Source organism: Zootoca vivipara, chromosome 12 (assembly GCF_963506605.1).
Source record: "Zootoca vivipara chromosome 12, rZooViv1.1, whole genome shotgun sequence".
In the NCBI taxonomy this organism is placed as follows: Eukaryota; Metazoa; Chordata; class Lepidosauria; order Squamata; family Lacertidae; genus Zootoca; species Zootoca vivipara.
Window position 1 is genome coordinate 12019442 of NC_083287.1, and position 26625 is coordinate 12046066.

Below are 26625 nucleotides of genomic sequence, written 5' to 3' on the forward strand. Positions count from 1 at the left end.
CGTAGATGACCTAGTCATTCAAATCTCTGCTCAGCTTTGCACAAGTAATGCTCACGGTTCCCTAGTATGTAAAATGTGGATATTTCAGTACAATCCTGTACCTGTCTACCCAGAACTAAGTCCCTTTGACTAAGGGGACTCAGCTTCATATGTGACTATAGAATTGCAGCTTTAATGACCTGCCTATACAGCTTTCGAGGAAAAACCTATAGAAAACTTTTTCTACTTAAAGTTACTGTAGAAATAATAGGTAAACACGGACAGATTCAGGGCTGTCATACTGAGAGCTTGGTTTGGCATATTCAAGTCTTGGTTGGGCAAATGAAAATTCTCTGTTTTGTGATTTGCGCTTTGTTTTAATCTATAGCTTTTTGGGAAAATATTAAATGATTTGTTTGTATTTTTGCTGGATTTACATAAAGCACATGGAGATCTTTTTACTGATTTAGCATTATATTTTTATTATAAGTAAAAACATATATTTGTGCTGGCAGCAAGCCCTAGTGGGAACAGCTGTATTAGGGTTCCCATTTTGGGCAGGGAACAATCAAGAGGTTCCTAGCTGTTCCTTTGCATCCATGTCTCTATCTGCCCCACACCTGAAGTCACATATCAATGACATCAGCTGTAGGGCAGGTGAGCAGTTATGAAAAAATGACCTCATAGGCCAAGTTGGGGCCTGTGGGCCAATTCTTAACTTGGTTCATAGGCTCAAGGGTCCCTGCTTGTGTTTTAAGGAATGAAAGCTTTACTAATTACTGTAAACTGAAGCAGTGTGAATTATAATTTCTGACCTAGGGTCAGGGGGCATGACTTGGATGGTCTCTGGGCAACATATGCCCCAGGGACTTCCAAAAGAGAGACTATTGTCTCTTCACACTCCATGAACAATATGTGTTGCTCCTGGTGGGTGTCATGTTGCCCACAACAGCATGGTCAACACGCGACCCTGGTGGACCTTCATCTTGGTCTTGGTCCTTAGCATCACATTCACCTATACCCTTTTGCAGGGCTATTTTTCTAGAAAAAGAGGTGTTCTCTCAGAAAGGCAATGGCACTCAACTGAGGGGTGCTGGAGCTGAGCTCCGGTGAGCTCCAGCTGGGGAAAAACAAAACAAAACACCCTTCCCTTTTGGATTTGGAAGTCAGTGCAACTAATTCTGCACCCATAAAAACCCCGTTGCATGTGCTCAAAAGCAGCGCCTTGTTAGTGCAGTGGTTCTCAAATTTTGTTCTCTGGGCCAAACTTTTGGAATATTATTTATTTAATTTAGAAACCGCCCTAAACCCAGGGGTTTCAGGGCAGTTCGCAGAATAAAATAAAGATATAAAACCAAAAAATACATAATAAAAATAAAAACAACAACCCAATAGCCCCCCCCACAAAAAACACATTTTAAAATGGCATAGGATGCAAATCAGATCTTTATTTATTTATATAATAAATATATGCTTGCGCCACACCAATTTTTAAATTATTATTATTGATAAGAAATACATTGAAAAACAGAAACAACTCCTGGCATTGTTCTGGGACTGTCTACAGTTATCACTTGATGCTCTTGCTCTCATTTTGGAAAGATACCTTGGAGAACCACTGAGTTAAGTGTCAAAAGGCCAGCGGCCCTGACAGCGAGACAGGCACCGCCATTCAGCCCGGACTACCTGGCAGGGTTGTTTTGAAGACAGAAGCGCCACCCATGCAGGGACTACTGATAGTATTTCCGGACGGGCACTGAGAACCGTTTTCCGTGCAGGCTCAGAGTAAATCACCCGAGGCTGGAGGCTGCAAGCGCTGGGAGGAGAGCAGGGCGGTTTTGGTCCCGCTCCAGATCCAGCGCTGACTAACCCGGGTCTCCCTCTCTCTTTCCCTTTCAACCACGTTGCAAAGACCTGTTCGCAACTCCTCCCCGCCGGCCTCGGCTCCTCCCTCCTCCTCCTCTAGCCTGGCACGGGAAGGCGAGGGGTTGTCGAGCAAGCGAGAAAGGGAAGAGGAGGAGGCCGAAGTGCCTCGGCGGCCCGAAAAGAGCGGCGCCTCGGAAGGGAGGAAGGAAACCTCGCGGTTGCGCGGAGAGCAAGGGCGAGCGTCGGCGCCGCACGGCCCTTGGCGAAGGAGAAGCAGCCGTCCTCCCCGCTAGCTTAGCCGCGAGAACTTTTCGTCGGGGGAGAAGGAAGGCGAGAGCTCGTCTCCCCCCCAGAGCAGGCGGAGTCCGCCCTCGGGTGAGTGAGTCAGGCGGCAAAGGGTGCGCGCAAACTAGCAAGCAAGCAGAACAGCCGCGCGTAAAAAGTTTGCGCGCGCTGCTCCAAGTGGCCTCTTTCCCCCAGAGGGAGCGGGAAGGAGGGGGACATTCTTGAGGAAGGCGGGGTGGCGAGGAGAGAAATCTCCTTTTCCAAGTTCTAGTCGGGTGGGTGGGCGGCGAAGGAGTGGCGAAGGTTTCCCCTCTGCTTTGGCGGGGCCGGAATCTGGAAAGCGCGCGTTTCCTTCCTTCCTCCTCAGTGGATAGGAACCTGCGCGCGGCTTCCCTGAAGCTGCTCCTGTTTCCTCTGGGCATTGCTTGGAGGGCTTTTCCTGTTTACTCCACGCGCGGCGACCCCGTGGGAACCCTAGAGTCTCGCAAGGTTGGAAGGGACCCCCCACCGCCAGGGTCATCTAGTCCAACCCCCTGCAATGCAGGAATCTTAACTAAAAGCATACGCGAGAGATCCTCCGTTTAGAAACTTACTTGCACCACCCTGACCTGACCCAAATAACACTTGCTCAGCTGACCTACAGTTTGTCTGCCCCCAAGGTTAGCCCAAGAGATAATTTCCTCTGGCTGTAGCAGGGGAGAGAATGCTTAAGTTTTGGTGAGATTTGTGCTAAAACACCCGTTTTGTCCTCTATTTATTATTTCAGTATTTTCCACCAAAGTGAATAAAAGCCTGGGAAGCCTGAAGAAACATTTCTGTCAGATTAAAAGCACAAAGAATTGGATCTTGCCATTTTTTGGGGGATACCCTCTGCACTTAAAGTTATTTTGTATGACTTGAGGAAGAGGAAACGTTTTAAGAACAGGTTTGGGGACCTGCATTATTGTTGTTTTTCTACTTTTTCTCATAAAAAATATTAATTACGTTTTACATGGGATGTTTTGGATCCCTTAAATAGCCCCTTTGGTTGATGAGTGGAAATCTTGAGCTGACTTAAGCACGTAAAATACCATCGCTTTGGTTTTTCCATCCTCTTGGTGCTTGTTTGTAGGCACAAGTGAATCTTTGCAAAATGGACAAATACGATGACCTGGGTTTGGAGGCAAGTAAATTTATAGAAGATCTCAATATGTATGAAGCCTCCAAAGATGGGCTCTTCCGAGTCGACAAAGCGGTTGGGAACAACCCAGAATTTGAAGAAACGAGGAGGGTTTTTGCTACAAAAATGGCCAAAATTCACCTTCAGAAACAGCGAGAACAAGAGGAATCAGGGGGTACAAATGGTGGGGCTGGTTTTGGCATTCAGCATCAGCTCCCAGGCCATCCTGTGGCTAGAAGCACTGCAGGAACAAATAAACTGCATTCAGGAGAAAATATAGCAAAGCCCCCTCTGGCTACACCGTCAACAGTGTGTGCAGGTCATCAACTTGCCTTCCCAAACCAGCCCCAAGCACATGCTGATGGAGAGCGAGCAAAGTTATACCAAGATGACAAGCGGTCCAGCGATGATTATGGATACAGTGAAAGTCTTGGGGGTTCAGACATTTCTGGAGGACATAGTTATCAGAGAGCAGGTCAACTGAACCCATGTCATCCTAAGACATCTTTTTGTTCTCTTTCTCACGAGGAGCCCAATAACAGTGATAACCGGGCAAGCCTTCAAAGTTGGGGAAGAGATGCTGGCAAGTTTTCCAGCCTGAAATCCAGCATGGGCCCCCATTTATGGTCCAACGTTAATCATGACGAGTCATTGCAGAGAAGTCCTACGAAACTTCAAGCAGATCTCCATTCATACCAGCAGCCACGGAACTCCTACAGGTCTTCAGAAAGTGGGTATGGAAGTCAGGAAAGCAGTGGCGAAGGCTCAGGGCTTAGCCAAAGCTATGAGCCGAATCCAGGTTGCCCGAGATCGTCTTTCTCTAAGGCCTGTACCCCGTTAACCTCTTCCACTGGGTTTGGTGATGAGTTGCCTGCGGAATATTCGCAGCAGAGGTCTCCGTCATTCTCTGCACGCCCTTCCAATCGATCTGATGATTTTAACCCAAGCTGTGGCATGGAATTGTGGACTTCTGGTACTCCAAGCAAAAGCAATGGCAATATTCAGTCGAGACATAGTGACAGTACTCAGCCTTCAGTTTCCGGCCTCCTCCCTGCTCCCCTGCCTCCAAGTGTAGATTATCAGCAAACTAACAGTCACCCGAAACCAACAGGTCATTTTGTAGTCCACGGTCAAAATCACAGGCTCAATTGTGCTGGGTCTGGCATGAGTCCCGAGCAGAACTCCATCTGCTCAACATCTCATGGGCCGATGATTTCTGATGTTCCGAAATCTCCTTTTAAAGAGGGCACCGGCACTCTGCGGCATGACTCTGATCACCAAGAAACCACCGCTTCTGCAAAAATAAAGCTACCCTGCCAGACACTCCTTCCTCAACAGGAACAGGGACCATCCACAGCTGAATTAAAATTAGAAGCTCTTACCCAGCGCCTGGAGCAGGAGATGGATGTTTGTCCAAAGGCTGACTACTTTGGTAGGTATATATGTTTTTACACTTAACAACACATTGGATTTTTATTTATATGTTCATTGATAAATGCTACAGTATTTGCACCTGCAGGCATATTTCTTTTGTTCTTTTCAGCGTCAGTAATCATGGGGAGCAGCTAATACTTTTCAAATTATGTTTACCGAAAGCTGCAATTTTAATATAAAAACTTCAGTAGAAAATGATAAGCTTGAGAAAAAGGGAATGCAAAGCGTAGTTTAGAAGCAAGTTGATATACCAATTTTAATGTCTCAATGGCTGCAGTTAATTTATGCTGTGTGTCGCATTATAGCTATTATTACTATTATTTTAGTTACTGGCTTTAAAATAATCGGATGGGGAAATTGATTAAATAGTGTTTCATTCTCGCTGACTAGGTTTGCCCAAAGCAGTTGCCGGTTTGGGTGACAACCTGGAAAAAGGCTGTGTGAAAGAAACTGGCCAGTTGTAAGTGGCCTTTAGTTCCATGGCAGTGAATCAAGGATCATGGCACCAATGCCACATACTAATATTGTATCTTGTACGATACTGTATTGCTTTTAGGCTGTATTGTGTTTGGGCAACCCAGCTCATCACCCGGTGAACCCAAAAGTACTAGAATTTAAGAAGAATTGTTTGGAAATTGAAGTCCCTCGTTGGCAACTAACTTGTGGACCACTCTGAATGGTGGATGGGGCGAGGAGTCAAGTCTCATTCATCTCTGCCCCTCTTTTACCAAGGAAAGCTGCTACCTCTCATGCTCCCCACTCTCTGGAAGAGGTGGGGTGATATAGAACAATAGGAATGGGAGGACTTGCTCCCTTGCCAGTAGACCAGCTGAGTGTTCCCAGTTAGATTCAGTGCCCAGGCTGCCGCTTGTTGAACCACAGGTTAAAGAAGTAATTGGACCGCTGGCTCACCTTATTTAGTCGTCCTTCTTGGTTTTCTACTAGCAAGTGCTCAGCATCTTTGGTGTTTTCTCATTAGGGCGCGTTCTTGACGAGGCTTTAAATCGGTTATCATGGTATGCTCATTATGCAATTCTGAAAGTAGTAGCTCATGCGTTTTTCCATTTACTACTTTGCCAGGTGGGGCACTGACCTTTAGAGAAGCTGAACAGCCGGCCTGTAGCTGAATGAGTAGAGGTTGCCCGTATGATCGCAAATGGTAGCTCTGCTGCTGGCTTTATTGAAAACGGGAGATAATTTTGCCACTAATTACACATGCCTCTTTTACTTTTCCAGTGGTAGATTGTAGGGCTAGGTGTCCCAAATGCATCAGTACAGTGAATCCACCACTCTTCTATCCTACTTGATTCTTATACTGTATTTAAAACACTTCCAAGAGCGTGCAGATAAGAGAACTTACATTTTTTTCTAGCCTTACGGTTGCTGTCACTTAACAGGGATATGCTAGGCCAGGGCAGTGGCATAGCTTGGGTTGCCAGCCCCCAGGGCCATGAGGAGGAATGGGTGGGAAGGATGCACATTCAACTGCCTAATGGTATCCGTGTCACCCAGGAGATTGTGGCCGCAGAGGTAAGAAAATAAGAGTTCTTCTCTTATCTGCAGAGGTCTCTGCCTGCTTTGCATGGAGAAGCCGTTTTCAATGGAGCCTGGCAACGGAAGCACACAGCTGTGTTGAGGCAGCACCGGGTGTTGAAATTTTGCGCCCCTTACCATTTTTGCACCCTGTGCCCCACCACACTACTGGGCCAGGGTAGCCAACATGTTGCCCTCCAGATGTTGGGACTACAGGCCCTATCAGGCCCAGCTACCATGGCCAGTGGTAACAGATGATGGGAGATGTGATCCAACAACTTCTCTTCCTGAAAGCATGTAATTCCTGCCCTATAATTGTCAGAAAGTTTCAAGAAATCATTTTCTCGAGAACATAAGCATGGCCTCCTTGGGATGGGCCAAGGTTTGTCATCCTCTCTAGCATTCTGTGGCAAGCTGGATGCCTCTGGCACAGGCATCCCCAAACTGCGGCCCTCCAGATGTTTTGGCCTACAACTCCCATGATCCCTAGCTAACAGGACCAGTGGTCGGGGAAGATGGGAATTGTAGTCCAAAACATCTGGAGGGCTGAAGTTTGGGGGTGCCTGCTCTAGCAATTCACAAGTGGACCATGAGAGTAGAGGTCTTTCCCTGTTGTCTCCAGCTGTAGACCTGTGTTGTTAACGCCACATGATAGATGGAGAGGCCAGTCAGTGAGTTTGAGATTTAAATTTAGGATTTCCCTGCTCATAGGTTAATCTTCATAACCACTATGCTACGTCAGCTTTCTTTTGGTGATGGATAAAAAAAAAAAGTTTTTTAGTGTTAAGACAAAATAGTTCTTATCTCGGGAAGATGCTAATTTGCAATTAGGAGGTTTGTGGGGGCTGCACAGTTTAGCTCTTGTCTAGGTAAAATTGAAACTAGGGCATACCAGATTAGGCAAGGACTGTGATTTAATATTCTTAGTTATTTCCTAGAACTTTCTGTCTTAACCTGAAAGCCTAAATTCACAGAGGACGGCCACATTAATGGTAGGCTAGGCCCCAATTCACACAGTTGCTTTTGGATTTTACTTGTGCATGCAGTTCCTCCTCCATGCTGAAGTTTGGTTGTTTTTTTGGGGGGGGGGGCAGCAAGCTGATAAATTGTCTTGAGTGCAAGATGCAGTTTTTTCAGACACTCTTCTTTCTAATCACGGGCATGATGCAATCTGCGCAGAGTAAGACTCACCTGGCATCAAGAAGCGGTCATGTGAGCTGTATTTTGGATTTTGCTTTTCTGAGGAGGGAGGATACACGTTGTGCGGAAACCAATCGGGCTGAATGACAGTGTATAAATGTGCTCTGGAGAAATAGACGTGTAACCAATATAGCACGTCTAAACTCGGGGAGTGAGTTCTGACTTTTGCCCTTCACTAAATAGCATTGCGAGCGGTATACTCTGATCTCCTTGAGAGCATGCAATGAAGCACAATAGTAATTTTGGCAACAGAAGGTCTAGACAGTGGGTATGTAAGATTATTTTAATTAATGTACTTGTGGGAAAGGAAAGCTGAGGCTACTTCAAGTCCCTGTGGAATCCAATAATAGACCCCCACCACCTCAGGAAAAGCCTGAGAAGGATGTAGGCATCAGCGTCACTGCCGAAATATTAGAGAATGTATACAGTTGACTCCAGGCCTCTTCCAACATAAGTCTTTGCTCTATAGGACTATTTTCAGAGCGATTCTGCCACAGGAAAGAGCATGGGAAACATTCTTTTGGAATTGAAATCCTCTTTGCGTTTGTTTTCTTCGGGAGCTGCAAAGAATGCAATATCTTGATCACACACTCTCTCTCTCTTTTCTTTTTCCCTGGTGCAGGGTGGGGAATCCACATACATTTAATTTCTGAAAGAATTTTTTCTGTGGCTAGGTTCCAGACATGAATGGCAGGACTCTTTGCATCCGCAGAAGTCTTTTGATCCAGAGAAGGAATGCCAGTGGCAGGGTAGTTGATGTGTGCTCACTTCCCCCACCCCTGTGCCCCCCTAAAAATGGGCTCCTGAGAGTTGGAGCAGCCTGAAAGGCGGTGCTGGAGGCTGCAGGGGGGAGTGGCAAAAATGGCCTTTCTGCTCTGCCCTTCTCGTGCTTTCCTGGGCAGAACTCCACTAAGGGGATGCTACTCCTGGGGCGCAGGTCTGGATCCAACCCAATGTGTACTTTTCTGGTCTAGTAAGTCATTTCTCCCATGGAGAAAATGTAATGTAGGAATTGCTTCCTGATGACATAGATTTGCATGGAATACACTGGGAAATTTGTTGCTGTAGAATATTGTGTCCCCACCCCCTTCAATCTCCTGGTAGTTATTTAAGTGCATAGCTACCAAGTACCCCGTTTTCCCCGGGAATCCCTCGTATTTTCTTACCGTTTCCCGCAGGTGTCCCAAATGGCAAAATATCCCGTATTCCCCCGGATTACGGAGCTCCTGTCGGCGGCCATGTTCTTCTGGTGCCATGCCGGCACCGGAAGTCACTTCTACGCGCTTCCGGACATGCGTAGAAGCAACTTCCGATGCCGCTGTGCCCATTTCCAAAATGTCTGCAGCGCCAGAAGTCGCTTCTACGCATGTCCGGAAGTGCGTAGAAGTGACTTCCAGTGCCGCGGCGCTGCTGATCCCAGATTTTTCAATCCGGAACTTGGCACCTATGTTTAAGTGTAAGTGGTGGAATTTGCTTTGAACATGATAAGAGCATTGAGTTATCCAGAGCTTTGGCGTATGTTGCGCATGTAGGAATTTTCAGAGTAAGCCTACTCTACCCATTCTTCGACTGCCAAGTATGTGTGCAGCAATTGCATCCTAGTTCATGAAAATCAGGAAATGGGAACATGAGTGGTTTGAAAGACGTAGCTGAAATAATAATAATAATAATAACAACAACAACAACAACAACAACAACAACAACAAATTTGTTATATACAGTGGCGGAGGAAGGGGGTGCGGGGGGTGACAAAAATGTGAGTTTTAAAAATTGGGATCACGAAACTACTTAGTTCAGTCAACAAACGTAACGAAACGCGGCTGGCACTGGGCGCCACACCGCGGCGCCCGGCACATACCATGGGGCCTGCAGTGTGCCTGAGCCACACGTCTCTCCTGGGAGTGAGGTGGTGACTTGGGTGCCTGCAACCTCCGCACTGCCTGAAACGGCAGTGTGGGGCTTGTGTCTGCCCACCGCCTCTCCCTCAGCCGCCCTACAGCTGAGGGGGAGGTAGCAGAGAGGCTCCACGTAGCATGCCCTGCCACAGCCTGCGGGACGCGCATACCGCAACCGGACACCTGAGCTGCTAGCTACGCCACTATTTATTTATTTATTTATTTATTTATTTATTTATTTGAACTGCGTTTCCCCAGCCACTCTGGGCAGCTGCCAACAAAATATTAAAAACACGATAAAACATCAAAGGTTAAAAACTTCCCTAAACAGGGCTGTCTTGAGATGTCTTCTAAAAGTCAGTTGTTTATTTCCTTGACATCTGAAGGAAGGGCATTCCACGGGGCAGGTGCCACCACCGAGAAGGCCCTCTGCCTGGTTCCCTGTAACCTCACTTCTTGCAGAGAGGGAACCGCCAGAAGGCCCTCTGAGCTGGACCTCAGTGTCTGGGCTGAACCACGGGGGTGGAGATGCTCCTTCAGGTTTACTGGGCCGAGGCTGTTTAGGGCTTTAAAGGTCAGCACCAGCACATTGAATTGTGCTCGGAAACGTACTGGGAGCCAATGCAGGTCTTTCAGGACCAGTGTTATATGGTCTCGGCGGCCACTCTCGGTTACCAGTCTAGCTGCCGCATTTTAGCTTTTAATAATGTGTTAGTTGCAAAAGGCAACACATTTGGAAACAGTAGTTTTATATCTTGCCAGTGTCCCTTTTTAACTCTTAGACTGTTTTTATTTGGAGCTAAAGATAGGAAGAGAATGGGGTGGGGAGAGCTCCTGCTCCCCAGTCAACATTTACTTCCCACAATCTCGTGAAAAACCAGAGTTTAAGGTACAGTGGTACCTCGACTTACGAAGACGATCCGTTCCGCGGTGCTCTTCGTAAGTCGAGGTTTCCGGATGTCGAAGCGCCTGTTCTGCGCATGCATGAAGCGCGATCTTGCGCTTCTGTACATGCGCGGACCGCACACGTCGCTTCTGTGCAGGCGCAAAGACTTCCGAGGTTGTTGACTTCGTAAGTTGAAACCTTCAGAAGTCGAAGCATTTGTATGTCGAGGTACCACTGTACATTTCACGTGCGTGGTCTAATCCAAAGAATATTTGCGATCCATACAATTTCTTTTGAGGTCTAGCATGCTAAACCTACCTGCCAGCTCAGCTGCATTACACACACATGCTTGCCACAGGTAGGGTGGTAGGGCAAAAGGATGGAAACGCCAAATGAAGTCAAGGTTTTTGATGGCTGGATTAGAAGAAAGAACCACAGTGCGTTCTTGTGTGATTTGGGCTGCTTTGATGTCGCGAAGGAGTCATTTTCATAAAGGTCCTGCAAGAAGGCTTGTAAGAGAGGATTTGTTGGCTCAGCACTTGGAGCAGGGGTCAGCAAACTTTTTCAGCAGGGGGCCGGTCCACTGCCCCTCAGACCTTGTGGGGGCCCGGACTGCATTTTGAAGAAGAATTCCTATGCCCCACAAATAACCCAGAGATGCATTTTAAATAAAAGCACACTCATGTAAAAACACACAGATTCCTGGACCGTCCGCGGGCTGGATTTAGAAGGCGATTGGGCCGGATCCAGCCCCCGGGCCTTAGTTTGCCTACCCATGACTTGGAGCCTTAGTTCATGGAAGTACGCTTGAATTTGTTGCCTCCGAAGTGCAGATAAACTGCATTTCCAACACAGCATCTTCCATCATTTGTAGCCCTGGCCTAGCTAGATATTAGATTTGGAGATATATGTTGGCATATATATCTTCGCTGACTCCAGATTCCCTTAGGATGGCAAGTAGGTGAGTTGTTCCCAGTTTGATTTTATCCTTAATAGATGCCATGACTTAGGGTTGCCATACGTCTGGAATTTCCTGGACATAGCAGGGATCTGGCCATCGGAAACTGTGTCTGGGCAGAAATAGCTGAAATGTCTGGGAAAATCCAGACATACGGCAATCCATGTCGGTGGTGTAGATTCTGGCGAATTTCCTTAAAACTAGCTGAGAAACTTCATTTAGGCAAAACTTTAAAAAGCTCAACAACTTTTGGATTTCCCCCTTTAGAAATACGGCAGCCCTACCATGACTTCCTTTTTCTTTGTGCTACAGTTGAGCTTTAAGAGCTACTGCGCCTATAAACAGCTCCTGGTGGTGTAGAGCAGTGCTTCTTTTATTATTGTGAGGTGTGTAAAACTTTGTTTTGGTTGCTTTTCTGACGATACCATGCCAGGCAGGGAAAGCATTTCAGCACTGATCTTATCAAAGCCTCGATGCCTGGAGGGTTCTCCTCTGCCTCACTGCCCAACCTTTCAATTGAAAGTGCAAAACACTATGAAAGCAGAAATTGTTATTATGGTCTTGACTAGCAACAACTCGTGATTTAACTTGGAAAGGACTATGATGGAAAGTGGAGAGGGTATGATTAGACTTCGACTTGTTGCATTTGACTCTACCCCTCCACTAAGATCTTCTTAGAGGTTCTGCTGCCATTGGAGGGGTGGCTGGCCAGAGCAGAAGGCTGCCTGCCTCTGTTATGCCATCGAGCTTTGGGAACTCCCTGCAGTGGGATATTGGATTGGCTGCTCATCTTTGTCCTTCAGATGCCAGACCATTGCATTTCTATTTCAGGAGACCCTTGGGACTTATTTTCTTTTAAGTGGGTGCAGTTGCATCATCATAACTCTTTATACTAGCCCTGCCCAGTGTTAGAAACTCAGATGTATAATCTAAGCACCAAATGGTACCTTTACCATTTGTTTTAGCCTGTAGTTGCCTAAAATATTTTATCTGCACAGTCAGAATGAGTTTCAGGAACCCAAGAGTCATATTGAAAAATACAGCTTTGAAGCCGTCTGGCTCAAAAATGGCAACGAGCCATTCTGTTTTGGCAACTGTAACCCTGGTTTAAGCATCCATTTGGCGCCTAGCTTATATATCTGAGTTTCTAACACTGGCTCCAATGGAATGTCTAGGCGCTGTCGCCGCCGCCGCCCAATGGGATTTATTTTTCTTATTTTTATTCGTTCCATTTCTGTACCACTTTCTATTTTGAAAAATAAAATTCAAATCAGTTTGCAACACATTGAAGCATCAAATAAAACCAATCCAGAATAAAACTACTTCAAGCTTCAAAGAAAATATTTCAGATCCTTCTCTATGTGACATTTAGCCTTCCACAGTTGCCAGCCTGGCATCCAGAGATCGCCGTGTGGTTGCAATTGGACCCGCGCCAATCACAAAATGCGCCTGGCTCCTGGCTAATTTCGAACACTGGCCCTGGCTATTCTTAGCCAATCCTACCTGTGTTTAAACAGAATGGTAGTGTAGCATGAGGTTTGTAGAGTATGCTTTTACTTTTGGTTTAAATCTGAGAGCATATAATATGCATTTCTGCATTTTGTGCACATACAATAAAGTAGAAACCAACAATTTGGTTCACTTTAGCTCATTGACCACCTGTGGAGCATCCAGATGTGTTTGGACTCCCAGTCAGCATAATAACCAACGGTCAGGGATGATGGGAGTTGAAACCCAATAGGGAAAAATCTTAATAATAATTAATAAACTTTTATTTATATCTTGCCCTCCCCGGCCGAAGTTGGGCTCAGGGCAGCTAACATCAAATATATAACATTAGTATAAAATCAAACAATAATTAAATTACCTCCTAAAGACAGGTCAAAATCAAATTAAAGTCTAATTAGATGGCTTTCCGCAGGGTTGGGAACAGTAAGTGCTCATATTAAAGGTAAAGGGACCCCTGGCCGTTAGGTCCAGTCGTGGACGACTCTGGGGTTGCGGCGCTCATCTCGCTTTACTGGCCAAGGGAGCCGGCGTAGAGCTTCCGGGTCATGTGGCCAACATGACTTCTGGCGAACAAGAGCAGTGCATGGAAATGCCGTTTACCTTCCCACCGGAGCGGTGCCTATTTATTTACTTGCACTTTTTTTTTGCATGCTTTCAAACTGCTAGGTTGCCAGGAGCAGGGACCGAGCAACGGGAGCTCACCCCATTGCGGGGATTCGAACTGCCGACCTTCTGATCGGCAAGCCCTACGCACTGTGGTATAGACCACAGCGCCACCCACGTCTTACATTAGCAAGAGTTTAATAAGCAAGGCTATCACGATGGTCAGACACACCCAAGCAGACATTTCAACCTTGTTAGTAACTCAGAGTGACTAAGAGTTCATTTAATTTAGTATTTTTTAAAACGATGAGAGACTGTTCTTTTTGCAAGTTTTCTTGAGCGCTTCAGAGAGCCACGAAGCTGAAATAAAGTTGTCGATTTTCTTAGCGTTGTGGGTGGGACTTGTTGGCATTTTAAATCATTTCAGAGGATCAAGTTTCCATTACTGACAGCTCCTAAACTTCTGACGCGTGGGCCTCATGAGGTGGGGGTTTTCCCCAGTGACAACATTTCTTGTGATTTATGATGAAGAAACCAAGTCTGATAAGAGCTGAGGCATGGCTCACATGGCATGTTTTCAGTCCTGCTGGGCTCCAAAGATTCCTTGTTCAGAAGCTAAGAAGCAAGTCAGGCATTTACTTTCCACATGATGCTAAAGGGGAACAGAGGCGTCTTTGTGCAAGGACAAATTGCCCTACAACTAGGAAACCAAAGTGAAAATTATGAGTTGCTTCTGTTTTCCTCTTCAGACATTGTCACCATTCTACCAGGGCTCTGAAGAGTCTGAATGTATGAACTGCCCGTCCATTCAGATGCAGGGGTTCTGTTCTGCCATGTTAACAAGTATTACGGGCTGCACAGAATACTACCGGTAGTATAGATCTGCATGTCTTGCTTCCAGCTGCTGCTGTTATGATGCATTACAGAGGACTATAACCTTGATACAAGAAGAGACTCATACTGACCAGGCGCGGGGCGGGGGGACACAATATTTTTCCACATACACGTGAATTGACAGCAGTAAGTGGAGGACACAAAGATTCCTAGTTTCTAGAAGCTGTATGCATGCACATAACCTATGGTTACCAGATTTTTTTCAATGAATCCGGGGACACTTTTTTTGGGGGGTGGGGGAAGCTGAGTAGTAACAGGGAGTCAGTAGTGGGGATGGTGAGGCAAGAGACCCTGGGTCCAAGCACACATGCATATTGTATAAAGGTGCAAAGCCCTCCTTTCGCACCCTGTGAAACATAAATGTGCAGAGTTTTTTTTTAAAAAAAAACTGGGCAACGGTGCGCCGTCCACACGTGACTCCCAAGCCTTCCCTGATCTTCTTCCCCCTTCCCCCTTTGTTTTGACAGATCAAGGGAGGTTCGGGAGTCACGGGCGGGTGGCCGTTGCCCAGGAGGGGCCAGCCTGGTAGTGCAGTTGGCTCTGGCTGGCTTCAGGAGCTGCTCACTGCCGTGGTGCAGGAAAAATGGTGGGCACCACAGCAGCGAGCAGTGAGCAGCCCCTGAAGCCAGCCAGAGTCAACTGCGCTAACAGGCTGGCTCCGGGCTGCTGAGGCTGCCGCTGCCGTGTTTCCCAGGGACAGATTTGCAAATCTGGGGACTGTCCCCAGAAACCGGGGACGTCTGGTAACCCTAAGATAACCCTTGCACCAAATCATTCTCTGCTGGGTTTCCTTGGATCCTGGGTAAGGGGTTGCCCTTGTTTTAAGAAATACAGTGGTGCCTCGACTTACGAAGGCGATCCGTTCTGTGGCGCTCTTCGTAAGTCGAAACTTTTGGATGTCGAAACATCCATTCTGCGCATGCGCGAAGTGTGATTTTGTGCTATGCGCAGAATACGCGCGCCCCTTCTGCGCAGGCGCAGAACACACACGCGGTGAAAAGACTTCCGGGTTTGCTGACTGTAAGTCAAAACCTTTGGAAGTCGAGGCATTTGGAAGTTGAGGTACCACTGTAGCTTGTTTCCTTTATTCACATTGACCTTGACACTATTGTTCATATTACTATTTATTTAAGTTATTTAAGAGAAAAACCTCCTCATGACAGCTTCCATTGATCGGCATACAGTATAAATAATGATAATCTTCAAAAAGCAATATGGCCATATTACTAAAAATTAGTATAAGAACCAGCACTAACACTAAAAGCACATCAAGAACACTAAGAGCTGATCAACAATTGTAGCTGCAACCACTTCATAAATTCAACAATCTAAGCAAGCATCCTGTTTAAGAGAATGCAGAAGTTATTATATATTTAATGGTTTTTCACAATTCTATACATTTTAACTTAACCATTTCAAACATTAAAATAAAAGGTTCTTTTGGACCTCCCTCCTTCCCTCCATGGGTTCCATAGTTAAGATTAAATTTACTGCATATTTTACCATTGTCCATCTGTTGTATGTCCATAGTTACTGTGGTTAATTCCACATTACAAGGGTCATTCCATCCCTGCCAATGATTTTAACTGTTTACAGTGGTCTTTTAAACAAATTAAGAATTCACTCCAGTCTTTTAAAAATACTTGATCTTCCTAGTTTCAGATCTTCCCCGTCAGTTTCGCCATCTCTGCATACTCCATCAGTTTCAGTTACAGGCAGGTAGCCGTGTTGGTCCGCGAAACAAAATAAAAAAATTCCTTCCAGCAGCACCTTAGAGACCAACTAAGTTTGTCATTGGTATGAGCTTTTGTGTGCATGCACACTTCTTCAGATACACTGAAATAGATACTTCAGATACTGTATTCTTCAGATACACTGAAATAAATACACTGAAACAGATACTTCTGTTTCAGTGTATCTGAAGAAGTGTGCATGCACACGAAAGCTCATACCAATGACAAACTTAGTTGGTCTCTGTGCTGCTTGAAGGAATTTTTTTATTTTGTTTCCATCAGTTTCGTCTGCCATTCTTCTTTTGTTGGTACTTCTCCTTCCGTTCATCTCTGGGCTAGTAGCAAAGAATGCAGGCGTTCTTAAAGGCTTTCACTGATGGGGCAAAGCATCCCACGAATATAGAGTCATTGCCCAAAACGCCCTCTCCCTAAGCCTGCCAGTCTGGCTGTTTTCACAGATGGGCATGTGAGTAGGGCATTGGACGTATGATGGACAGGAGTTGTTTTTAAATTATTGTAATTTTGTAATATAGAAAATATTTGGAACAGATATGATCTATGGAGGGAGAGAATTAAATGAAAATACCGGTAATACAAAACAGGGAAAAGGACCATATGAAATAAAAGTGCAGAAAGGTTTATGTGATCCTTCCGAGTAAATACTAGACTGCAGGTTCTTCAGCAGACTGGAGAACTACACATGATTACGCTATGTAAAGTACTTCCATATAGGTAAAGGTAAAGGGACCTTTGACCGTTAGGTCCAGTTGCGGACGACTGGGGTTGCGCCGTTCATCTCGCTTTGCTGGCCGAGGGAGCCGGTGTACAGCTTCCGGGTCATGTGGCCAGCATGACAAAGCCGCTTCTGGCGAACCAGAGCAGCGCACAGAAACACCGTTTACCTTCCCTCTGGAGGGGTACCTATTTATCTACTTGCACTTGATGTGCTTTCGAACTGCTAGTGGGCAGGAGCTGGGACCAAGCAACAGGAGCTCACCCCGTCATGGGGATTTGACCTGCTGACCTTTTGATCGGCAAGCCCTAGGCTCTGTGGTTTAACCCACAAAATAAGGATGCCCTCTCAAAACGAATGGGCTCAAAAATTAAATGTACTTGTGTTTATGATAGAGGTAAGCAATTGAACACAACTTGTTAGCCATTGCAGAGCATCAGATACTGCTCTGAGCAAATCTCAAATTTAAACATGCTCAAGAGCAGGATTTCATTGAACTTGTTTTTATTTTTCTTAAAAAACATTGCTCCTGCTGTTGGCAGCTCAACTGTGGTCAGCATAAACTCTGAGGCCTTGTGTTGCCGAGACCCCCTACTAGCAGTGTTCAGTTTATTTTCGGTGTAGGTAGGTTGGGAAGTGTGCATTCCTCATGAGAATGAGGTGTGGTCGGTGGATGATGAGAAATCCATGTAAGGGTTAGTTGAAAAGAGCCCATTGTGAGTTCCTGACCAAAGGCATTAATGTAGAGAAACGGTTGCACTGACGCCTTGAAAAGATGAAGAGGTCTGATGTTGTATGGAAAAAGCTGTGCTTCGTTGCATTCTGAATTTGTGAGCTCACTTTGTGGCTCATGATGACTATGCTTTAATCCATTTAGTTGTTTTAGAAATGGTTGCCCTTCAGAAACGAATAGGTTCAGTCTTTTATTTTTTTAAATCTCTGCATTACAAAGAATTATTGATTCTCCTTCCTATATATGATGGGGGTTAATTAAAAAGAAAGAGGGCCCACAAACTTCATTTGCATGGTGGGACGACGATTTATAAATAGCCCACTTGTATCAAAAGTAATTTTAACCATAGTTACAATTAAGCCTATTGTGTTTTGTTCAACAGAACAGGTGTGAAATTACAGTCATACCTCGGGTTGCGAACGTGATCTGTGCAGGAGGCGTGTTCACAACCCGCAGTGCCGTGTCTGCACACGCGTGCGACACGATTCGGTGCTTCGGCGCATGCACATTATGTCATTTTGCGTTTCTGCGTGACCGCCGAAACCTGGAAGTAACCCGTTCCGGTACTTCCAGGTTTGGCACGGAGTGTAACCCGCAGCGTTCGCAACCCAAGGTATGACTGTAATTGGAGTTGGGAAGGGTTTGCTGTCAGCTATATGTACAGAATACAGTGGTACCTCTACTTACGAATGTTTCTACTTACGAACGGAGCTCCGCCCGCCATCTTGGATGCGGTTTAGATAAGATTTTTTCTACTTACAAATTTTTAGATAGGGTTGCTTTGACTTACGAATTTTTTCTCCCAAAGCATTCCTATGGGATTCGACTTACAATTTTTTTCGACTTACGAATATGCGTTCGGAACGCATTAAATTCGTAAGTAGAGGTACCACCGTAGTTGAAAGCAGGGTGTTTATGCTAAGTAACTGCTTTAGAAGCTGGCTTGAAGTCATTATGCAGTCTAATAGAGAATACATCATTGCTACTCATGCTGCTGGTCATATTGAAATAGCCTCACCTACATTTGGCTTCTGAGGTTTAAATAACTTTGATATAGGAGCAGAGGTTCTGGGTGTTGTTGTTGTTTTTAGTTGTGTGAATGGAAACAGCTTGGCGGTTAAGAAGAAGATTTGCTGCTGAATTAATATACCATGCCAACATTCTTTTGGTGCTCAGTCACTTTCGCAGAGATGCTCTGATTATGTGAGGCAGCAAGGAAGGTATGTTCCATCTCACGTGCTTGAGCATTGCAGTAGTCAAGGCATATTCTGTGCTGAAGGTTCCTCTCTTAGGATGGGCCACAGCTGGAGAATTGGCCAGAGAGACAAGACGGCAGACAGTAGATCAGAAGGGGAGAGCATGTCTAATATTGCTGACCATGTAGGAAAAATATATATCTTGTGCAGAAATTTAAATTTGCATGGTGTCATTGGCTATGGTTAAAGTCATTTGTGTTATCACTTAAGACAAGTAGAGTAAGGGCCAAGAAAGAAGCAGCTGGTAGACATGCCAACCAATACCTGCCCTGGCTCCCACATGTGAATACAGGCTATTCAAAATCCCAGCTGAAGTATTCCCAGTGACTTTAATCACTACACAGTTTAAGGATAGATCGGGTTGCAGATTACATGCTTTGGGAGTTCAAAGCAGAGCTCTAAGGTTAGGCTTCATAATCTTGTGGCAGCAGTCTTAATGACTCCATTATATTGCGTTGTTTCGATAAAAGTAGCAGACAGTTCCACCCACCCACACTGGTAGTGCTATTGAAAACCCTAGTCAGCCTTATTTCTCTTATCAGAATAAATTTGCTTTCAGATAAAATGGGCGCACGCTGTTTGGACAAAGTGGTATGCATCTAATGGAATTGCAAAATACGGTATGCGCTTTCACTTTGTCGCTGTGATGGACAAAACTAGAGCTGGATAGATCAGTTTATTTCCGTTCCATGACAGTTTTGCATATTAATTTTATTTCCACATTTTATCTGCATTTTCTTTTAAAAAATCCTTCACAGGAATTTGTATTTAAAGATGTATTTTTATCCTGAAATGCACATTTTAAAATGCATTTTGGTACTCACCAAGAAGTGTATCACAAGTTTCTGATGCATACAATATCCGAAGAATAATTATATTCCAATCTGCATATTAGTCTAGGAGGTGTGGATCAGGCCACCGCTTCAAAATACACATAAATTAAATTCCTCAAGCATCTTTACTCAGAAGCTGGTGTTCATGTTGTTTTATAAAGTGCCTACTGTAAGCATACTTGATGCTGTAAGCATCTAAAAATAAACTAGTCTTGCCTGTAGGCTTACAGTCTAATCAAGGACAAGGGACGTTGAGAAGTAAAGGAAAGAGAAGGTGGAAGAAGAGTCAGATTTGAAGAAAAGTCAAAGTAAACATGTTAAAGGACACGCTTGATTGTAGGAAAATCCGGTGTTGGGTGAGAGGGTGTTCTGATGGCAGGAAGCTGCAATGGACAAAGAAATGCAAGCAAGAGAATAGAGAAAGTCAGGTTGCTCATCATAAAGCTTAGATTCTGAGAAGAAGCATATGAAGATGGGAATGAAGAGGGTATATTTGTTGTTGTTTAGTCGTTTAGTCGTGCCCGACTCTTCGTGACTCCATGGACCAGAGCACACCAGGCACTCCTGTCTTCCACTGCCTCCCGCAGTTTGGTCAAACTCATGTTCTTTAGCTTTGAGAACACTGTCCAACCATCTCGTCCTCTGTCGGCCCCTTATCCTTCTGCCCTCCATCTTTCCCAACATCAGGGTCTTTTCCAGGGAGTCTTCTCTTCTCATGAGGTGTAGGAGAATGCTATAGTAGAATTAAGGAGTGCTAGTAGAATTTAGGAGCACTAGTAGCATTCTACACAGAAATGCTATTTTTCTTTTCTCCCCCACCCCCTCCTTTTGGTTGCAAAGGATGATACATTGCCTACTGTAAAAGGTATATTAATTTGTCTCTTACAATACATTAAAAAATGTTGCTCTCAGCTTGAAGTGGTTCTTTCAGGCCATATTCCAAGTTACATGATTGATCTGCGTATTTCACAAGAGCAGATTTCCTGCATGCTACTAATCCTGAGATTGCACGGCATGGCTTCCTCCTCAAATCTTGGTCAGCCTTCTTTCACTTGGCTGATGTAAACAATGGTGAGATGGCTGATCCCCCCCTGCTCTTTATTGGAGAAATTGGGGAGGGGGGAGTGGACTCTAGTGTACGGCAGGATACATAGCCGTCTTCTGTCTGCCACTTAACTGGTTAATTTGAAAACCTTCATAACAAGCATGCAGTCAAGTTGCATCACACGAATGTTTAACTTGCAATAATTCAGGTATACACTCTTGGCTGCAGCTCCACCCCAGTCTTCTGCCTATCTCTGCCTGCCTCTTTTCTCTTCTGGTCTCTTGATTGCTCGCATACAGAGAGGAGGGGAGGCATCAGAAACACAGAGAGGGGCTTTCCCCTAGCCGCCAGGTAAAAAGAAAGGTAATTTTGGCTATATGCAATTATTGCATATACGTGCTGCTTCTGGAATGTAACCTGCACATGTGACTAGACTAGTTACAGGTAGGTAGCCGTGTTGGTCTGACGCAGTCTAAAAATAAAAAATCCTTCCAGTAGCACCTTAAAGCTCATACCTATGACAAACTTAGTTGGTCTCTAAGGTGCTACTGGAAGGATTTTTTATTTTTATGTGACTAGACTGTAATTGTAGTTGTTCAAGCAAAATATGCAACTAAATATACCACTGCAAAATGCCCCAGATTTTGGTACTTCTTAGGAACGGATTGATGATAAATCTGGCACAGTGGAAATCCTGAACGTCCAAAGGGAGCCATGATGACAGCCCAGTGGGATTTGGCATATTTCTTTCCTTCCTTAATGGAATTATTTACCTCCAGAATCCTTATCAATCAAGGTAAAGGGGCCCCTGACCATCAGGTCCAGTCGTGTCCGACTCTGGGGTTGCGGCGCTCATCTTGCTCTATAGGCCGAGGGAGCCAGCGTTTGTCTGCAGACAGCTTCCGGGTCATGTGGCCAGCATGACTAAGCTGCTTCTGGCGAACCAGAGCAGCGCACAGAAACGCCGTTTACCTTCCCGCCGGAGCGGTACCTATTTATCTACTTGCACTTTGATGTGCTTTCAAACAAAGAACTTACTTATTACTGGTTCCATTAAGTCTGTTTCCAGTGTAACACACAATAAGGAGAGAAACAGTGTGCAGGCACTTAGCAGAAGAGTGGAATTTGGTGCATGTCCGTTTTTGGGTGGAAGGAAAATAAAGTGAATGCGCTGTCTTGTGACAAGATCTTCTGCAGTCACAAGATGCAAAAGGCTCTTGCCGTTCAGCTCAGCACATCATATGAATGCTGGGCCTGTGTCCTTTTAGTAAACGGCCCTGAGAATCTGGCCAACCCTAATTCTCTGCATGGCCACCAGCAGAAAACATCTGTTCTTCGATCTGGAAATTACTGCAGGAAACCAATCTGGCATGGGATACTGATTCATATTGAAACTTCATTTTAAGAAATAGTCTGGGAAAGGGAAGAACTGTGGACTTGGTACTCTTCCCAGTAGCTGAATTATTGAGAAATATCCAGTGCTGGAGAGAAATAAATCCTGATTTAAATTAGCTGCCTCTCTAGAGGAATCTTATTGCCACTCCCCAGGTTATGATTTCAAGTCTTGGGATGTTCTCCCAAGTCACTTGTGAGAAACATATAAGTAAACAGAGGGGTCCCTAGGTTTTCTTTGGTTCCCAAATCTGCCTTCTGATAAGTCATTATGCATTATGATTTGGAAAAGTACTTGCAACAACAACAACAGAGGCTTGACAGGCATATGTCAAGAATGCTTTGATGGTGTTTCCTGCTCGGCAGGGGGTTGGACTGGATGGCCCTTGTGGTCTCTTCCAACTCTATGATTCTATGAACAACAACAACAACCTTGGAATCTTTATTGTTTTGATGAATCAACATGTGCATGATAAAAATCTGAGTTTTTCATATATTACATAGCAACACACCATTGGAAACCACTCATTGGAAACCACAGCCAATCCCTGCTCTCTGATGAGTATGACCTGCAATGATGCATATATTTCCAAAAAACCTGCTCCTCATATTCACACTCCACAGTTGAAGAGGTAGAGTTAAAATTCTCTCTCTCGACTGGGTTGTGTGTAACAACTCATAGAAAAAAGCCATTTTGTAAGTGCCTGTATTTTTACCCATAGTGGCAGCATGAAATAACCATGGGTGAGTTCAGCTTGAATATCTTCTGGGGTTATTTAGCAAATTTTTACTCAGAGTAGACCTGTTGAACTTAATGGCCCTAACATGGTCATGTTTGTCAATTTCATTATAATGTGCATGAAATTGTCCAAATGAGTGTTTTCAGTGGCTCATACGGAACAAAGTAAACAAAGCAGTAGGATTGTAAAGGTGATAGTAACTTCTGCTACAGTATCTAGGCTCAATATTAAGGGTGTTTTCCATAATTGCATTGCCCCCCCCCTTTTTGCAATTTATGACCAAGAATGAAAAAGAAAAATCACAACGATATGTTCTTTTGGAACCAGCCAAACAATAACAAGAGTGTATCAACAACAACAGATGTGAATTTCAGCAGATCTTGCTCAGAGAGGCAGATTTTATACAATAGCAAAATTAAATGAAGGCAGATGCCCTCCTAGATATGTTTTGTACTGCAATACGGGGTATGACTGCGATCCTATGCACTTTTACCTGGAAGCAAGGCCCACTGAGCACAGTTGACGCCATGAGCAGCCATGCATAGGAGTGTGCTGTTAGTGTTTACGTACACAACCCTTTCCTAAAGTTTGCATAACGAGCACAGTATCGGAACTGGAAACGATCCATACTTAGCAACGATCTTAACCGCTTGTATCTGTTAGCAAATTCGCTTGCAGGGCAAAACTTACAGCAGGGCAAAAACTGATTTAGTCGTCATTCTCGGTAGCACAAGCACTCTAGAAAGGAAAGCATCTCTCTTATCACTGTCTAAGTTTGTATAGCCTGGTTGACCCCAGTGGTAGAGCTCCAGAACTACCCTACCAAGTTAGCTACCCAACTTAGCTTAGCACAAGGATGGGGCTCCGGTGATGCGCTGGGGGGAGCCCATCTGGGGGAGGCCATTGGGCCTCATGCCATTGGGTCCATGCAGCCTCGATCTCGATCTTGCTGCCACCCTGCCAAGGCCCATCCAGGTAACTCTAGCAATATTGCTGTTCTTAGGACAACTCCACGCATCTGCCCCACCGCCCACTAACCATCATAATCCGTGTGTGTGTTTCTTCCTTCCTTTAGTGAGCTTGTTGTGCCGTTAGGTGTGCACTTTTTTGTTGCCTATACAGTCATACCTTGGTTCCCAAACGGCTTAGTTGACGAACAGATCGGCTCCCGAACGCCGCAAACCCAGATGTGAGTGTTCTGGTTTGGAAGCTGAACGCCCGACGCAGCTTCCGCTTGAGTGCAAGAAGCTCTTGTAGCCAATCGGAAGCCACGCCTTGGTTTTCGAACGTTTCGAGAGTCAGACAGACTCCCAGAACAAATTAAGTTCGAGAACCAAGGTACCACTGTGATTAAAAATATATATTTCCTAAATAGAATTCCATGAGATTAGGTGGGAGCGGCTGCCAGCACTAATAAGACTACTTACATTTTGTTGGTAGGCTCAAGCAGTTAAATCTAAAAAATTAAGATGGCATGTTAAATATTTTAAAGTGTGTGTTCTTAAGTATTCTGCTAAAATGATGCTTGCCAAATGCTTGTCCGGATAAACATCTGAGTGAGCAAGCAGATGCAATACAGAGAAATTGTTGGGTCTGTATGTGCCTTAAAGGTTTAATAGTAGCTGCCGGTGTGCGGGGGGAGAGGGATTGGGGGAATCTGTCAAAGGGAGAAGAGTGCTAAACTCTGCCCCTATTCCACCCCCTAATAATAATAATAATAATAATAATAATAATAATAATAATAATAAATATTGTTATTTATACCTTGCCCATCTGGCAGGGTTTCCCCAGCCACTCTGGGCGGCTTCCAGCAAAATATTAAAATACAATAATTGATCAAATATTAAAAACTTCACTAACAGGGTTGCCTTCAGATGTCTTCTAAAAGTCAGATAGTTGTTTATTTCTTTGACATCTGATGGGAGGGTGTTCCACAGGGCGGGCGCCACTACCGAGAAGGCCCTCTGCCTGGTTCCCTTAACCTCACTTCTCACAGGGAGGGAACCGCCAGAAGGCCCTTGGAGCTGGACCTCAGTGTCCAGGCTGAACGATGGAGGTGGAGACGCTCCTTCAGGTATACTGGGCTGATGCCGTTTGCCGCTGTTTGCTCCATGAGACAAGAAAATTCAAATACCCATCTGCTATTGTTTTAAGAAGGCGAGATGCTATTACAAAGATCATAATGTCACAACTATTATTTATATATGTAAAATAGCATTCCTGTTGAGATATGACAGGCACCCTTCATTTGCGCTTTGTGGAAACAGTTGAAGTCCTATTTCCCAGTTGGATGAATGGGTCTCCGCCATATCTGCTGGTTTTTGTGTTGTCTTGAACTGTTTTTAGCTATTTTTACTGAACATTACCTTGTGATGCTTGCATGGAAGGTGATGAATGATGATGACATTGATAAATACATAGCCTTAGAAGCAAAACTCAGTACTTTTATTCAGGGCAAAATACTGCTGGTGCTATTAAGAGGGGAAAATGTTGTAGCACCTTTTACAGACGTAATTCGAAGACCGTACTTTCACAACCCCTCCTTCCTCCACACCTTTTAGCTGTAGAATATTCATTGTAAACTGAGCAGGCAATTTTTGCTAAAAGCGTAGGGTGTTAAAAAAAATGGTGTTGAATGCACACATTTTTTAAAAAATCACACTTTTTTCAACACATGACACCGGCAGAGGATCTTTGAGGAAAACCTCAAGAGTAGCAAATTAACATGAGGTTCTTTCTTATTATTATTGCGCAACACCAGATTCCCACAGTTGTTGCAAAAGAGGTTTGAAAGCTGTTCCCACAACTGCTTCATCTCTCCACACTGCTGACAGAGCAAACCTCTACAAAGCTTCTTAACTGCTTACATTGTTTTGCATGTTGTTTTGCCCATAGGTGCACAAGCATTACAACCAGTAGTGTTAATTGGAAACTCCCTAGAAGAGCCATTTCTGCTCTGCCTTTGATCATATTTTCTCTGCCTTACCCCTGCTGACTTAGTTTTTTGATGTCACAGATGCCCTAGTCTGGTGGATTTGGGCCTACCTGTCTGATGTCAGAGCAGTTAGCTTTGACCAGAAGAGCATTTTGACAGGGCCTTTTGAAACTTGCAACTTCTGAATTTTGAGGTCTGTGATCAAGCTACATAAAAGTTAAGCCCTTCTGGTTCTATTTGTTTTGGAGCTTCCAGGTCAGTGTTCCCCAAACTCTGGTTTCCAGCTGTTTTCTGACTCCAGTTCCCATCATCCCTGACCACTGGTCTTGCTAGCTAGGGGTGATGGGATTTGTAGTCCAAAAACAGCTGGAGACCCAAGTTTGGGAAAACACTGTTCCAGATGGAAATGGGTAAGAACATACCATATGTATTTGTGAAAGCAAAGACCAGAATACAGAAACTGTCAGTCTGTCTGTCATCTATCTACCTGTCTATCTATTTTTATTTAATTTATATACCGTTCATATACAGGGTATATGAAACGCTTCCTTATGTGGCCTTGAAATGAGGATGAATGTGATTTTGAAGGAAGAAAAATCCCCTTATAGTTGAGCCACTTTGTTCGTTTGGCAATTGGCAAAAAGAAAATAAAGGGGGTGCAACATTCTACTTGCTCACATCAAGCTTTCTAAAATAGTAATTAAAAAAAATTAATCTTTGAGCGCTGTTAGGGTAAACAGATTATAGAAATGAACAGAATGTGCTTCAGATAAGTGAAACAATTTTACCTCCTAAAAGCATGTTTGCTTGTTCCCAGCTATCTGTCTTTATAAATAAACTAGTGCATTGAACCCTTATGCTTTTTATGTTTGGAACTATGTTTTTCCACCAGCGTGGTTTCTAAAACAAACCATAATATACACCTGTATATTCTCTCGTGGGCGTACTCTATTTCTCCCATGCTTGGATTACAATTTAAGTGTTATGGAGTCTTCATCTGACCTGTCTTGTGTGTGTGTCTTTT

General features: G+C 44.6%; 1 protein-coding gene across 1 annotated transcript in view; it reads left to right on the forward strand.

Annotated features, from left to right (window-relative positions):
- The first annotated feature begins 1659 nt into the window (after nt 1–1659).
- LIMD1 (LIM domain containing 1) overlaps nt 1660–26625 on the forward strand; it is a 43050-nt gene continuing 18084 nt past the window's right edge. Inside the window, exons 1-2 of the mRNA XM_035129428.2 lie at nt 1660–2220; nt 2897–4721. Coding sequence (XP_034985319.1) covers nt 3263–4721 — 1459 coding nt within the window. The 5' untranslated portion in view covers nt 1660–2220; nt 2897–3262. The remainder of the gene's footprint in view (nt 2221–2896; nt 4722–26625) is intronic.